Source organism: Triturus cristatus, chromosome 10 (assembly GCF_964204655.1).
Source record: "Triturus cristatus chromosome 10, aTriCri1.1, whole genome shotgun sequence".
Taxonomy (NCBI): Eukaryota; Metazoa; Chordata; class Amphibia; order Caudata; family Salamandridae; genus Triturus; species Triturus cristatus.
This window is the reverse complement of record NC_140593.1, coordinates 119,918,274-119,934,883: the sequence shown is the minus strand read 5'-3', so window position 1 is coordinate 119,934,883 and position 16,610 is coordinate 119,918,274. Positions and strand designations below refer to the sequence as shown.

At 50.0% G+C, this 16,610-nt stretch overlaps 1 protein-coding gene across 3 annotated transcripts in view; it reads left to right on the top strand.

Annotated features, from left to right (window-relative positions):
• The window catches only part of OSBPL10 (oxysterol binding protein like 10), an 850,497-nt gene that overhangs the window by 338,151 nt on the left and 495,736 nt on the right, over window positions 1-16,610 (top strand). For all 3 annotated transcript variants that reach the window (XM_085630573.1, XM_085630574.1, XM_085630575.1), the window contains exon 2: window positions 15,885-16,060. In XM_085630573.1, the coding sequence (XP_085486699.1) occupies window positions 15,885-16,060 (176 nt within the window). The remainder of the gene's footprint in view (window positions 1-15,884; window positions 16,061-16,610) is intronic.

Sequence of the window (16,610 nt, the reverse complement as noted above, 5' to 3'; positions counted from 1 at the left end):
CCTTTCTAGGGTGCAAAACTGGATGTCTGTGCCCCATAATGGAGTCAGACCCTGTTTGCATGCTTGGATTTGTATTAGGATAAACAGGATCCAAACAGAGTCTGATTCCTTCTTGGCTCCCAGGCATGCAGCTCATTCCTATCCCAGTGCTGCTCTTGGAGATGAAGGAACTGTCTGGAAGAGAATCAGGGAGTGGGAATTGGAAAGGAAGGAGCGAGGGACAACCCCAGTCCATTCCCTTCTAGACCTCACCTCCTGGTCGTCTGTGGGTGGGGTTGTAGTGGCGGCGGCAGGGAGAGCGGGAGTTGCTGTAATGCTTTTCCACCTGCCTCCCTTTCACGCTCAGGAAAAAGTGACTTGAGCTGGTGGCATGGCTAGGGTACTGAGGGCAGTAATAGCTGCAGTAAAGGGCAGTAATAGCTGCCCTTAGCCCCTCGCATTGGGAGATTACTGGCACCCAGAAAGGATCATACACCAGCAAAGTCCTTTTGCACAAACCTAGGAGCAGGAGGAGTTTGGCCCCCATTGGGTGGTGGGTGGGGGTCAATTTAAAGCACACAAAAAAACAGCTGTTGAGGGTGGGGACTCCTTCTCACTATCCCTGATGTATGCGTCATAAGGGCGTCCTAGGGACACCCTTTCATGATGTGTATTTTCATCAGTGGAGCAGCCAAGGGGTTAATACAATAAAGCAGGCAGACTTTCTTCTGTTCGTTTTAGAAGCATAAAGGAAGGGTCCAAATCAATGTTTGGGTGGCAAACTGCAAATTGTAATTGTGCCCAGTAAAGTATTTCCTATGGCCATCTTGGTATATGCTGCTGCTGGGATGCCAGGTAGTAGCATTTAGATTTTTATAGGGTGAACCCCCTTAGCTCATATGGGAGCTTTCCAGCATTACTTTCGATTCTATGGAGGGTACTGGCCCATCCATGTCAGAGTGCTCATCATACTGTCGAGTTTTTGAAATATTTATTTATGTAATAAGCACATCATTCATGAATGCCGTTCATGCATCTGGAGAGTTCAATCATTTCTAGGCCTCACCCAAGATAGTGCGCGCTCTGTTTGTCAAGAGCTGTATTGTTAGCTTACAGTGGGCTTAGATCCTGCCCATTGCTTACCATTGGTTGGCTTCATTGTCAATCTCATTTGCTTGCTTCTTATTCATTGCTTGTATGGCTTTTCCTCCTTCTTTTGTGTGTCTCCTTCCCCAGGGAGCATGGATGCACCACTGTGCTTCCACTGCTCACTTTTTCAGGTGCTACTTTTTTCTTTTTGTTTAAGCACTCTTCAAGAGTGCATGTGTTTTCCAGCTAGCTACCTTGGGTAGTTCTCTTCCACGCCTTCTGCCACATCCATGTTCTCTCCCGCTTGGTTGCTTTCTTGCCCGTGTATAGTTCCCACCAGCTACACATTGCTCTTTCACCTTTTTGGCCCCCTTCCAGTGCGGCACAGTATCGAGGATGCTATGCATCATGGCTAAAAACAATTGACAGTAGGTCCTAACGGCGAGACCTATTGACTTTGCCAATGCACGTTATAAATGCAGTGGGGCAGACTAAGAAGAAAATTATAGCTAATTAGTGTGATTAAAAACTTTGCAATCCCTAGTATTAGTCACACTAATTATTTAGTGCACCGTAATTATCTTTATTATAGAATGCTAGAAAAAGGCATCCTTGAGAGCACATACATGTTATATTAAGGTATGAAAAGTGACGCGCACTCAGCCAGGGACTGCAGATGCACTTGCCGTGTCCTTTCTCCGGGCTGTGCTTCTGCAGCTACAGAAAGAGCTGATTTGTATTATTAATGAGAGCTCGGGAGAGTTGATCTCTGCAGAATAGCTCGAGTGATTAAAGTGAATCATGCGGTCAGCAGTGGATGAATATAGGGCAGCGCTTAATATGTGCTGGTGTTTGCCTGTGATGGCACCAGCACTTACTTCTAAATACTGGCACTTATTTAAGACATCCTACCACATGATGGTGCTGTTTTTCTATGTTTGAAAAGTGCTCATCCATAAAGATTGTAATGCACTAAAAAAAACTTTGGGTCCAGGCCATCCTTCCAGCTTGTCGTGACCTGGGATAGTCCAAAACAACATAATCTGATCATGTGATATCATGTGGCCTCCTGAGAAATACCTTGGACCCTGGTACTTATATTTTCACAAAACATGCACTGGTATGGGAGCTTCTTTGTCGATGCCTAGTGCTCTGGACAGACCGTAGAATCATGCACACAGCATGCTGCCGAGTTCAGACCTGATGAAGAACACCACTACTTCGAGCTTTTGTTCCCCAAAACTCTCTCTGAATAGCTGGAGTGATCAAAGGCAGATACCGGATCCAAAACCCATCCAACATGCTCATTCCCCTGCTTGATGAAACAATGGACATAACTTAGCCCTGATTTAGATCTTGGTGGTCCCGTGACAGAGTGCGCTTTTTTGGCAGGCTTCCCGCCCGCCTACCTGGCGGTCCACTCACCCGATTTAGATGCTGGAGTGCAATGGGTGAGAAGACCGCCGCGGTCCCGACGAGTCCACGAGGGCTTCGCTCCCCGCCCCTTTGGTGGGGTGGGCTGCAGCAGGCGGCAGCGGGACTCCAGCCAGGATTCCCAACATTGGTATTTGGTTCTGGCTTATTTCAAAGGGAATTCAGATATGAATCCCTCCTACTTTGAGTCGGCGTAAAGAGACAAAAAGGGGTGAATACTCACCTTTTTTATGGAGACAGGCTTCCGTTTCCACCTCATCACCTTCGACCAGGTCCCCCTGTCCCAGGAGCACCATGACCACGATGGACCGGCACTCTGTTTTGATGGACTGGAAGGTGTGTGTACGTGGTGTGTGCAGGTATACAGTGCATGCTGCGTGTATGTTGGCGGGGTGCAGTGTAGAATATACAACATGGGGGTCACTGTGATGTTCTGGAGCTCTGCTGTGCAGCATGGGGGGCATGGGGGTGCGCCACGTGCGTGGGGCCTAGTGCGAGCAGCGCGCAATAAATACAAGGACCCAGAGTGATAGTCGGGCGCGAACTCTCTCCTGTTCGCCCACCCCTTTATTTTATACTCACGCGCTCACGTCCGCCGACGTGAGCGCAAACTACGCTTTCTCACATTGCGCTCTAGCCGAAGGCTGGAGCGCTAACTGTAACATCCCTCTCCAAGTTAGTCCTTGACAACAGTTCAAACTTTAATTCGCGGCGCCACTTACTTGACATGCAAAGTCTCACAATCGGCTGCTGGGCCAGGGGTTTTCTCTTAGCCCATACCTTGCGGTTCCCCGAGGAGTCGGGGCTTGGGTCGTTGGTGTGGCCTCTTGCTCTGGGCCGCTGTCTGGGCGTTCGGCATCGCCTGGACCGGCCCCTGGGTTGCCCTGCGAGATGGGGCTTGGCACACTCGCTGGGAGGACCCCTGGGTCAGGCTCTGCACCAACAACTGTAGCTTCATGGTCGACCGCGGGCCTCGTCACCACTTTGAACCATGATATATTTCGGGTGACCAGCTCGCCTCCCCGGCGTGCTGTCACCATGGCCCTTGCCGGTCGACTACTCTCCAGTAACCCTGTTCATACAGGGTCTTGAACATTCCTCTGGGTCGCCGCTCTCGTAGAACCACCACATCCCCGGCGTGAATCTCCCTGGGCACCGCCATCCGCGCTTTGCTGACTTTGTTGTTGCGCTCCTGGCGCCTCCGGAACGCACTCTCCGCTTCGAACGTCGGGGCTGTCCTGCCTGGGGCGACTGGTAGCCCGTCTCGGCGAGCTCCTTTGAACATCAGGTCCCAAGGTGCTTGACGAGTGGAGCAGTGGGGGGTGCTGCGGTATTCCCCCAGAAACCGCTGCAGTTCTTGTTCTGGGTCTGACTGTTCAGATACGGCGATGCGCAGTATTTTGTTGATGGTGCGCATAAGCCTCTCTACCTCCCCATTGGCTTGTGGCCACTGCGGGGTGATGCGCCGATGGCGGATGCCATGTGACTTCAGGAGCTCTCCGAACTCGTGCCCTTGGAATGGGGGCCCGTTGTCGCTCCGTAGCTCCTCGGGGCACCCAAACATCCCGAATACTTTCTCCAGGGCGGGGCTCACGTGCACGAAGGCTGTGGACGGCAACGCCTTGGCTAGTGGGTACTTCGAGTAACTGTCAATGATTACTAGCGTGACTCGTCCGTCAGGTAAGCTCCCGAAGTCCACACTGATTTTCTCCCATGGGCCTCTCCCATGCTCCTCGGTGATGATGGGAGCTGGCGGTTGAGCTCCGCTGGTCAACTGGCATGACTGGCAGCTGCGAACCGCGTCATCTACGTAGGTGTCCATGCTCGGGAACCATACTTTCTCCCTCATCCGAGCCTTCATTCTCTCGGTTCCCTGGTGTCCTTTGTGCGCTAGTTGCGTGGCTCTGGCAGCCGGGATGACTATTCTGGATCCTCGGATGACAAGCCCACCTCTAGTCACGCTTAGCTCGTGGCGTACTCTCCACATGTGTTGGAGGTCGTCTCTCCCTTCATTAGACCATGAGTTCGCTGCCTGGAGAAAATGCTGCCAGGTTTCCGCGAGTATGGTGTCCTTGACCTTGATTAACACCGGGACTTGTTCGGCCGCCTCCACGATTTCTTCTAGCGTTAAGGCCCGGGGGCACGCCAGGGCAGCTACCATGTCTAGATGACCTTCAGCCTCCTCTTCCCCATCCATCGGTATCGGGTTGCTATGGGTCTCGGGATGTCGGGATAGAAAGTCTGCTAGGTTTTTGGCCCCTGGCCTGTATACCACAGTGAGGTGGTACTGTTGAAGGTTGATAGCCCATCGTTCTATTCGTGGGGGTGGATGTAGCGCCGTTCCTCGGAATAGTGGCACTAGCGGCCGGTGGTCTGTCACCACCGTGAATGGGTGTCCGCACACGTACAGATGAAAGTGACGGCAGCTCCAACCAATCGCTAGGGCCTCGCGCTCGATTTGGGAATAGCGCTTCTCCGTGTCCGTGAGGGCCTTGCTGGCGTAGGCCAGGGCTGCCCACTGCCCCGGTTCCTGCTCTTGCATTAGGACCGCCCCTAGTCCTACCGGACTTGCGTCTACTAGGACTTCAGTCTTCTTGCTCGGGTCAAAATAGACCAGTGTGGTCTGATCCAAGAGGGCTTTCTTGATTGCCTCAAACGCTTCCTCTTCTGTATCTGTCCATCGCCACATTACATCGGTTTTGGTGAGGTGTCTGAGAGGTTCGGCTAGAGTGGCCAAATTCTGGATGAACCGCCCACAGTAAGTGGCCATCCCCAGGAAGCTGCGGACCTCCACCACCGACGCCGGAGCTGCGGCCGCTTTGATAGCATCGGACTTCCGGGGATCCACTTGGATGCCTTCTTTGGTGAAGACGTAGCCGAAAAATTCGATGGTTTGTCGAAATAGTTGGCACTTCTCTCGGTGCAGGGTGACACCATGTTCTTGCAGCCATGATAGTGTTGCTCGGACGTGCCGGTAGTGTTCTTCCACCGTTTTGGAGTAGATGAGGATGTCGTCACTCACGTTTAAAACACCAGGGAGCCCGAGCAGGATATCCTTGATGGTATTTTGGAAGATCTCTGCTGCCGAGGAGATCCCGAAAGTCAGGCGTTTGTACCGCCTCATCCCTAGGTGCGTGCTGAATGTAGTAATGTATCGGCTTTCCTTTGCCAGAGTGAGCTGGTGGTATCCCGCGTTCAAGTCTAGTTTGGAGAACCACCGAGCTCCGTTTAGATCAGACACAATGCCATCCATAGTTGGTGTGATGTGTCTCTCGCGCTTGATAGATTTGTTCGGAAACCGCATGTCTATGCACAAACGGATTTTCCCCGGCTGATGCGGTTTCTCCGCGATCACCATGGGTGATACCCACGGTGTGGGTCCGGTCACCTTCTCGATCACTCCTTGCTCTTCCAACCTTTGGAGTTCTTCCTCCACCAGCGGCCGTAGGTGGAACGGTATCCGCCTGTGCCGGAGGGCTGTCGGTGCCACCGCGGGGTCAATGTGAAGGTGTATCGGTGGCCTCTTAATCTTCCCTAGCCCAGAGAAGAGGCCTTTAAATGTATCCAGCAGATCTTCGGCTTGCTTGTCCTGGATCTTCCTGAGGAATGCGATCAGTCCGAGGTCTTCGGCTGCGTGTCCGCTGAGTAAGGTGTCTACCTCCTGGTCAATGACGTGAATGTCAATGACTATTTCTGACTTTTCTGCACTCACAGCTACCGTCATCTTCCCTTTCAGCGGTAATGGCGTGTCGCTCCCATAGGCGTAGATCTTGGCCTTGGACTGCCGGAGCTCCGGTCTCGGCCTAAGACGGTTGTACTGCTGTACGCCCATTACTGTCACGGACGCACCCGTGTCTATCACAGTGCTGACTTCTGTTCCTGCTATTAGTAGGTCGCATCGCGGCTGCGGTCGCCTGGTACTTTTCAGGGCTTTTGTGAATGATATGAAATACGTTTCGTCTCCATCCCCCGACTCAGTGCTCGAGTCCTTGTGGCGTCTGGCTTTCTCGTACCTGGGCGGCGGTTGGGATGACAGCGACGTGTGCGAGAGCTGTCTTACTAGCTTCCTCTGCGGCTTGTCCCACTTGTTTCCGCCTTTTTGTGTCTTCCTCCGGCAGACCGACGCAAAATGGTTTTCGATTCCACAGTTTGTGCACACTTTCCCTCTGGCTGGGCATGTCTTGAGCGGGTGGTCTTCGTACCCGCAGTATCCACACAGCCGGGCTTGGGCTGGGGGTCGCCGGTCTCGGGGCCTCTGTGGTCTTTCCCGCGCTCGCACCGCATCCGCCTTTTCTGTTTTCACTTGCACCTGTTTGTCTATCCCTTTCACTAGGGCCTGGTCCATTTCCTCTGCTCGCGCCGCTGACAGATCATGCGTCCTGGCCAGGACTAGGATGTCGTTCATCGGGATGTTGGGTCTGCGAAGTATCAGTCCCCGAAGCGTCTTGCTCTGGATCCCTAGTAACAATTGCGCCCTAATTTCATCTTTGGCCCTGTCACCTACGAGGTGCGTGTCCGCGAGGGCTCTTAACCGTGCATGGAAGTTATCCACTGATTCCCCTTCGCGCTGCCTGGCTTGGTGGAGTTTAAAGTGTTCATAGTCCGGATTGACCTGCGGGTCGAAGTGCGCATATAGAGCTGCCACCGCCGCGCGTAGTCATCCTGGTTCCCCGTGTTAGGCAGGTGTTTGAAAAGGAGGTATACTTCTTCCCCTGCGTAGTGGAGTAGGAGGGACCTCTTCACCGCCCCGTCCGTCTCCCTCGAAGCAATGAAATAGTTCTCCAGTCTGCCCAGCTAGGTCTGCCATCGCGGGGCAGCTGTCGTGGGGTCAGCGGCTTCGCTGAATGGGGGCAGGACCCCTGTCGGGGGGTGATGGGGCAGCGCTCTGGCTTGGTCCTGTTGTTCCGTGTCACTCATCACGGCGCAGGAACCACGTGCTCGGTGTACCAGGACAATGGCCACTGACCTCCTCAACAAACTTGTCCACTTTTATGCTGGCGCGCGCCGCGCCGCCTTGCTGGGCGATGCACCTCTCAGGCCTGCAGGCCTTCTGCTGCTCTGTTGGCTGGTGGCGTGGCCTCGTGACCTCCAGGCAGGTCGTGTGTGCGTCTCCGGTGACAGCAGCTGTTCTTTGGAGGAGCTACTTGGCTGCCTGTAGCCTTGGAGATCAGTGCAGGAAGGGGGTGGGGTGGGGGCCCACCTCGTCGCCAGTGTGATGTTCTGGAGTTCTGCTGTGCAGCATGGGCTGGGGCATGAATGAAGCGGATTTGTATAGCGCAGCTAAGCCCAATGGGCGTCAAGGCGCCTAACCACACAGTACTGACTCGCAAATAAGCGGAACTTACTGGTAAGCCTTCATAAAATACCAGGTCTTAAGTGCTTTCCTGAAAAGGACCAAGGAGGGTTGGGACTTAATCTCTAAAGGGAGAGAATTCCAAAGTCGCGGAGCAACGATGGAAAACGCTCTGCTACCCCATCTCACCTTCTTGCTTCGGGGGACTACCAATTGATTAGCCTCTGAAGAGCGGAGACATCTACTGGGAATATAACGTGTCAGAAGAGACCCCAGAGCATCCGAAGGGCCAGCAGAGAGGGCTCTGTATGTGAGACAAAGAAGTTTAAAAGAAATCCTGAAATGGATGGGGAGCCAATGTAGGTGCTTCCTAGCAGCTGTTGCGGAGGAGTCTTTTGGGAGAGCCAGAACGAATTTAGCAGCAGCATTCTGCACCACCTGAAGGCGCTGGATGAGATGTTTATTGGTCTCCGCATAAAGTGCATTACAGTAATCCAACCTCGAGCCAACAAGAGCAGTCACAGTTTGCTTGCGTGCCAGTGGTGAGAGATAATGAAGAATTTTTTTTAGGGTCATAATGACTCCCCAACATGTGGATACCGTCCTGCTGACCTGGAGATTCATAGTCAATGAAGTGTCAAAGATGACTCCAAGGTTCCTAGCAGACTTGACAGGGGAAGGGCAAGTTCCTAAGGATGTAGGCCACCAATCACTAGACCAAATATCCTGGTCTTTACCGAAGACAAGGACCTTAGTTTTGTCGGCATTCAGTTTTAAGGAGTTTAATACCATCCAGTCCGCAACCAACTGCATACAGGACCTAAAACTGGACGCCGAGACACTGACAGGGTGGGCTAGGGACACCATGATTTGTGTGTCGTCGGCATACGAGACTACCTCCATCCCCTGAGATCTTACTAACCTAGCAAGGGGGGCAACATAGAAGTTGAATAAAGTTGGGCTTAAAGCAGACCCTTGAGGCACCCCACATTGCAAAGATTTAACAGGGGAGAGAAAGTCTCCAAGCATGACTCTTTGCTCTCTAAGATGTAAAAAAGAGTCAAGGAGACCTAGAGCCGACCCAGCCACCCCTGCCTCCCTTAACCGAGAGGTTAAGATAGAGGGAGACAGGGTATCAAACGCTGCGGTAAGGTCCAAAAGAACTAAAATAGTTGTCTGACCCCCATCAACCTTGCAGCGAATGTTATTTACCACCATCGTCAGAGCAGATGTTGGGGGCGCGCCACTTGCGTGGGGCCTAGCGCGATAAATACACGGACCCAGAGTGATAGTCGGGCGCGAACTCCCTCCTGTTCTCCCGCCTCTTTATTTTATACTCACGTGCTCACGTCCGCCGACGTGAGCGCAAACTACGCTTTCTCACATTGCGCTCTAGCCAGAGGCTAGAGCGCTAACTGTAACAGTCACTACACATAACCTACATACACATATGGAAACATGCACAACATACAGCGCTGGGATGCCCAAGGGTAGCCATGCGCTATATAAGAAAGTATTCATTCACTCATATGTGTTATAGGTAAAAAATAAAATGTTACGTACCTGTCTCCCCATCACCACGGTTGCCCCGTCGTCACTCCGCCGACAGAACACCGCCAGACCTACGGGAATATCCAAATTGGCTCAGCGGGACCCCACCGTCAGGATGGCGATGGAGGGCAGGTTGCCAGCACAGAAGACCGCCGCAGTGGCAAACTTTTGTGTATTACACATACATCTAAATACGGCTGGTGGGACTCCGTGAACCCAACGGAGTACTGAAGCCCGCCGCCGCGGGCTGGCGCTCGTACCACCAAGATCTAAAGCAGTTCCTTAGTTTCCAGCTCTGTCTTTCCTTCTGCTCTGTCTTCAAACTTCTCTGGCTGTGCCATGCCCTTTTGAAGTCTTTTACTTATTTTGCTTCCTGAGCCTCCCTCTTTTCTCTTGACCTCTTGGTTTAGAGTAACACCTTTATTTCCAGGCTCTGCTCCTTTATATTTGTAATCTTGAGGTATTTAAATGTCCCTCTGGTTCCTCCCATTATCCTCCTCCTAGAATGCTGAAAGCATTTGCAGTAAAGCAGGCAAAATATAATTTTGCCTCTTGGAGCCCTCCCCATATATGAAATAAATGTTGTTTTCGGCCTTATGTACTATAATTTCATACCACCAGTAGGTGGCGCCCCAAGCCTTACCTCACCTTATGAAAGCACTCCTTCATCTACCTCAACACCCGTCAACATGCGGATGTCTGAGTTTTCCTGAACTCGAGGCAGTCTCACAAGTTGATTCCAGTCTCGATGATGGTGCTGCTTCTACAGAGGGCCACGGTGCTTGGCTGCCGCCTATGGTGCACCAGTAGGAAGGCTACAGAAATGTATTTATTTATTGTTGGGCTGTCAAAATTGCTTTTTGAACAGAAACCTATCTGAAAGGACCTATGGATTCCACTGGCTACGTTTTGCTTCAGTGAGTAAGTGTGCCTTACTCCTGGGAATTCAGGTGTAAGTCAGACCCTAGTCAGGTACTCAGAGAATCTACACAAATACTCAGAAAGAAGGTTTGTGACTTGTGCCAAATATTGGCCACTTTCGTGATTGATAGTTGGCATGTGCCGAGCGCACAATCTTTGGTGCGTGAGGTGGATACACTTGTCAAGCATTGAACATTTCTCTCTGCAGACATTTTCTACTTAAACCAGTCTCCCCAGGTACGTTTTTGACTTGTGCGTAGTACCATTTTCCTAATTTCGTGTGGTATAAACAGTGCTTTAAATGGCCAGTACTGTCTGGTACGGCGTACCAGCACTTTTTTCATTTTAGGAGAGTACCGGCACTTCTCAAGGGAAATGCTATACTTTTAATTGGAGAGTACAGGCACTTCTCAGAAACAAGCAGGTACTCTGGTACAGAGTACCTGCACTTACATTTTTCCATTTCAAGCACTGGGTATACATTTGAGGCACTACGAGGGATTATGGCAGTATTGTAACAAAAAGTGTGCAGAAGCCTAGTTATGATATGGCCAGGCATGGAAACAACCTCAGGAAGCTTTAGGGGGCTTCATAGTCAAGGCCACTAGAGTTTTCTGATTCGGCGCGGCCCCTGCAAATTCAGCATAGGTATAGATTTGCCTCATTTGCTACATAATCCATCATCCGATGGATTACCTTCTGCTTTTTACATAAAATGTTGTTTCCAGCTCAAACCGATCAAAAGTTGCTAAACCGCTGCGACACGTGTTGCAGCGCAATGGAAGGCTCTTTGCAAAGGTCACTTATTGCTATATTTGTGTACTGAACTAGAATTAATTAAGTTAAACCTTGGCACAGACGGTGTTAACGTGTCAAAGTGACAAAATAGTGAAGTAATACTATTACAAAATGTGCAGCTTTACGCCACATAATTTTCCTCTTGCCGCATAATTTAATCAACTATGCCGCATAATTTGGCCCAGACCTGCCGCATAATTCCAGTGGCCCTCTTCATGGCGCTGGCACAATACTGCCGCACAGAGGCGGTAAAATAGCTTGTATTCAGTCTACGGGGTGTGCTATTTTGCTTGGAGAGCTGCAAACCCTCACAGTATTTCTGAGTTGCTGGTGGTTTTCAAGGAGAGGGGCAGACAACCAGTAGGGGAGGGACTTTGAGTGCAGCACTGCATGCTGGGAGGGCAGACGTCACTTGCAGCTTGACGGGCGGGAAATACCTGTGTAAGGGACCGGTAGGAGGAAGCCGGTTCGGAGCAGGGTGGTTTAGGGGCTGTGTGTTTGGAGGTGGTCATTTTCTGAGTGCAGTTTCGTACACTTGCATTGGTTAAACAAGTTCGACAATCTGAGGGTGTTGCTGAGGTTCATGGACTGATTACAAGAGAAAGGAGCTCAGTGCTCAGCTAACACTCATCCGGCATGTAGGCGCTTTTGGAATGTGCGATGCAGTGTGCAAGACTGAATATGGTCGGGTTGAAATCGTTATAACTTTGACAACCCACCGTACAACAGCAGGAGCTCAAATGAACTTATGAGAACTTTCGCCTGCCAAAAATAGAACACATTCCAGAAAAGTCCTCAATTCTGGCATCTGTTTCCAAGGCTACAAGAACTGTGAGGATAACATTCAGAAGTGAGAACATCACAGATCGTCCCTCTTTCGCACAAACTTACAAATTAAAAGAAAAAAACAAAAACAAGCATGGGCAGCGAGCACCTCAAATAACCTTTACACCCCTCCCCTTAATTACTTTAAAAAAAGCTAAACAAGCATTAAAAATGCAATAGGTCTCGCCTTTCATTAAGTTTAAGTATTAGCAAAGCAAATGGCTTTAACTTATTCAAAGGCGAGACCTATTGCATTTCCAATGCTTGTTAACTATGCCAGACTTTATTTCTCTCGCAAACTCTTCTTGCTTGCTTTCTTTTCTGAAGATAATGAAGGTTCAACGTTATCTTGAAGGCGATCTGACGTTGTAACTTCAATTCCCTGAACCGGAAATTACCTCACAAATACGTGATAAAGAAAGGAAGCAGTGGAGGAAAATATAAGCTTTGCATATTTTTTAAACGAGCACTAATGCGATTAAAAAACAAAATAAAAGTCAATAAGTAAAGGAACCAAATCAAACGAACTCAGACTACTCTGTAAAAAACTAAAAGACCCAATATACTTCACACAAAAAAACCAGAAATGAAAACCCGAAATTCAACCAGATGTTACCTGGAAAAAAAGTTACGCTCAGAATTTGTGTGTGGTCATTGTGCAAAACGTCTGTTTTGAAGGCATCTGGGGCTGGTTCAAATTTGTGCATTATTTGGCGGCAGACGTGTGCTGTGTCGCCTGCCACTAGAACCAACCGTTTCCTGTTGAACGAACCGCCTGCCTCTACGGCCCTCCCCAGTCACTCCTACCTCACCTTCTGCAGCCAGAGAGCCCCGAAGTGAGCCCAGCAAGCAGCTGACGCAGGGGATCTCTGCACTCTGTCATCCAGCGCAAGTATTTGACATTCACAATTAGCTATAAATATGTCTATGGGTTTTGTATACGAGATACCGGCTCGCCTTTGCCTTAAGCGTAAAATCTGGCAAGTTTCACGCAGCGGGGAACTGTAAACACTATCGAAACCTTATTGTGAGGGATTTTGTTCAAATTAAGTCTGCCGCTCCAAGTGAGTCATTAATAATAACACTGCACGGATAAACAGTGCTCGCAATCATCTCTGCTTCTCGTACTTGAGGCTGACTGAATGGCACAGCTGTTTCTACGCCGGGTCTGTGTTTTGTTTCAACGAGGAGGAAGCAGCAGTGACCAGAAGCACGGTTCGGCTGTTAGAACAAGCGCTCGCTGTGACGTTTTTTTCCCCTTTTTCTGCCGTCCCAGGCCTCGCCTGCTAAAAGGTTTCTTATCTTTATAGGGCCATGTGTTTGGCCCCATAAAGATAAGAAATTTTTTCCACCAGCAGTAAGTCGGGGCAGCCAGTCCAACTGGGACGGCTCTAAAAGAGAAAAGTGTACGTCACTGGAAGCTCTTTTCCAATGGCTGGTCACCGTTTACCATAAACGGTGAAGCCAGCCAATGGAAAAGAGGAGCAAGGCTTAAACCCCGCTAGTGAAAGCTACCCTAAATCATTAAATCTCGCCAGCGAGACTGCGCATGTCTGCGCAGCCTACGCCAGGCGAGACCTAAAAAGTATCCCGTAACTAAAGCCAGACAAACACATGGCCATAACGAAACCTGTTAGAAAGTGGCCCACTTCTATTGCGTCACAACTCACCTTGATTGCTAACCACCACTTGCTTCTGTAGACCCATCACTCACTGCTCACAAGGGCCATCTTGCTGAAACTTGCCCGCAGTGGTGGTCCTGAAGCGGACGTCTGTTGGGATGGGGAAGGTCTGGAGGGGAGATGATGGGACCAGGCAGGGAGGTGTGGGCGTGTGAAGCAGGAAGATGGCTTTTTATGAAGCAGTGACTCATGATGGATCTCAGGGTCATCCAATGTCCAATGACAGCCAAGCAGTCACTGGACAGCCTGGAAATGTGAAGAGAAAGTTGAGAAAGAGAAGACAATGTGGGTCTTGATGATGGAGAGGTGATTGAAAAACCTAGGGAAGAGTGGCTGCTACTGACGGAGATGGTGTGAAGTATGAAAGGGAGGCACCCAAGACTTAGCCTTGGGGAGACCAAAATGTGCCTGGAATGAGGTGTCAAAATGTTATCTTGCCTAGGGTGCTAATAACTTCACACTAGCCCTGTTCCCTTGACGTTCTTCTCCAGTGGTGTGTCCTGATTAAAGAGCCAAGTCTGAACTTCTCCCAGGCTACAGTAGTTCTAAACAGAATTTTTTACATCTTAAGTTAGCAGAAAGAGCCCATGGGTAAAACACAGGTACTGGAGGGCGAGGGTCTGACATACAGCCGCCCCTCCCCTTCTCCACTCCATGAGTCAGTAATAACCAACCCACTGTTAAGGATGGAAGGGACAGGTTAGCTGTTTAGGCTAATTACTACCGGAAGGGACAGACTGGTCAATACTGGCTTTTACACAATGGGGACTTAGGGTTGCGGCCTCCTTGCGGGGTGCTTTTGGGGTGGGGAGGAGCACAAAGTGAGCAGAGAGACAAAGTGAAGGGACAGGGAGGGCTTGTGGGGCAAGGAAAGTGTCACCCAGGCCTCTCATTTTTAGGTCTCGCCTGACCCAGCGCATGCGCTGGTCTGGCGAGACATTTTGTGAGGGCTCCAAAAAGTGGTACCAGGCCAGCCTAGAGCTACAGTGCATGTGCGCGGGCACGCGCGCCGCGCTTGACCGAGCTTACTTTCACTTTCGCGGCCGCTTTGATGTTTGATCATGATCACTTTCATAGCCAATAGGTCTCGCTTTTGGGACCTCATAAGTATTTAGTTATGCAACTGTTGCATGGCTAAACACTTATAAGGTCCCAAAGGCGAGACCATTAGTCGGTAATAAAGCAGTCAATAGCATTACACGGATGATCCTGCACTTACAAGCCACTTCCATCAATTAGCCATTTATATCCATACACAATAAGTCACCCAGGCCTCTCATGTTTCACTTCCCAGACACACCAACACCGGGGCTTATGTGTAGTCGCAAGAGTTGTGGAAGCCACACGTGTTCGACGTTGAAGCAGCTATAAGGGCAAATTGAGACGTCCAAATGTACATGATCTAAATTATTTTGTGAAGTGGAACCAGAACCTCACACAGGCATCTTGCACTGTGCACTGTGCAACCTTCGTATTCACGTTCATCACGGGGAGGCTGGTGAGCCTATGTCCATGTACTGACGTCAGCGCGCAAGTATTCTATGTGGCGTTTTTTGAAATGCTGGAAGCACTGGCGACCTTCTCCAGTGTGGGTCATTATGTGGAGCAGTAGGGTGAAACTATGCCTCAAGGCTGCACGCAATCAGTGATTGAGATGGCTGTGCCTCCTGAACAGGCATTGGCCACTGTATTATAAATGTGCACAGTGATGACATTGAGCCGACAGCATCTTTCACTCCACTGCAGTCTGTGCAATCTCATAAATTGATATCAGAGACCTGATCTCAAATTTGGAGAGGATGATGGGGTTGGAGAGCAGAAATGGCAAAAAGTATGAGTAGTCATGAAATTAAACCTAGCACAATGCCCTCGGGAATTAATTCACAGTATGCTAAAAGTCAGCCAATATATGTTTTTACTCGTGCCATGCCCTGGAAATGAGATTCTGAGATGTATGTGGTGGTGACGAAAAACAATCTAAAAGTAAGGGCTCTAGTTTTATGAACCAAGTGAGCCACTGACCTACAATTTCTGCGCGCACCAATGTGCAAGAATGATCACAACTAAATGTTTGCCAAAATACATTATTCACCAAAGGGAACGTTATGCTGACCATATCAAACTTTTGATGATGCCCTAAAAAATATGAAAAGACAATGTATGTTCTTGAAAGGGACTTTGCGGGAGCCCTAAATTCTAGGTAGAAGTTCTGGTTCATATATATTTTGCTGTGATACTTATAACCCAGGTTATACATTTTAAATTGTTGATTTTTTGATTTGCTGATTTTAACCTCTGGTCTCTCTTGGCAGGTACTTCTTGCTGGATTTCGAATCTGGGGTGCTGCAGTACTTTGTAACGGAAGCAAGTAAAAGCCAGAAGCCACGCGGAAGCCTGCCCCTAGCCGGATCTTTAATCGCCACTGGCGATGAAGTACCAAACATGCTGGTGGTGTCGTCTCCCAATGGAGAGATGTACAAGCTCAGAGGTATGGTCTGCCACCAGATACTTTATTACACTTTTATTGTATTCTGGTTCTAATGTCAGGCAAATGCTATTGAGCTACTTGGGACCAGTGGTGGCTGCTACGGAACGGGGGTGGTGGGGCATGGCGGTTTAAAAAATTAAACAAAATCACTTACCTGTGAACGGCCGCCGCCTCACCTCTGTCCTCTTCTCTTTCTGATTCCCAGCAGCATGTAAGGACACAGGCTCCCAGACTCCCCTAAGCCAATTACGGCGCTGCTGTCACCAGCATGACAGCAGCGTAGTGATTGGTCTGAGCCGCCTGTTTGGCCGCTCAGGCAGTGACTGGGACAGTTCTCCACCCTGCTGTGGAACACAGCCCGGTGGAGAAACGCTAAGTGTGCGTGTCTCTTTGGCTGGCCCAAGATGGCCGGCCGAACTCTCATGCGCACTTATGGTGTACTAACCACTCCTCCTCCCTGCAACCCCAGCCCCGCCCACCCTATCCTGGCTCCGTAACCCTTACTAAACATAAAATGCTAATAACATTGTGTTATCATTTTATTTTTCCT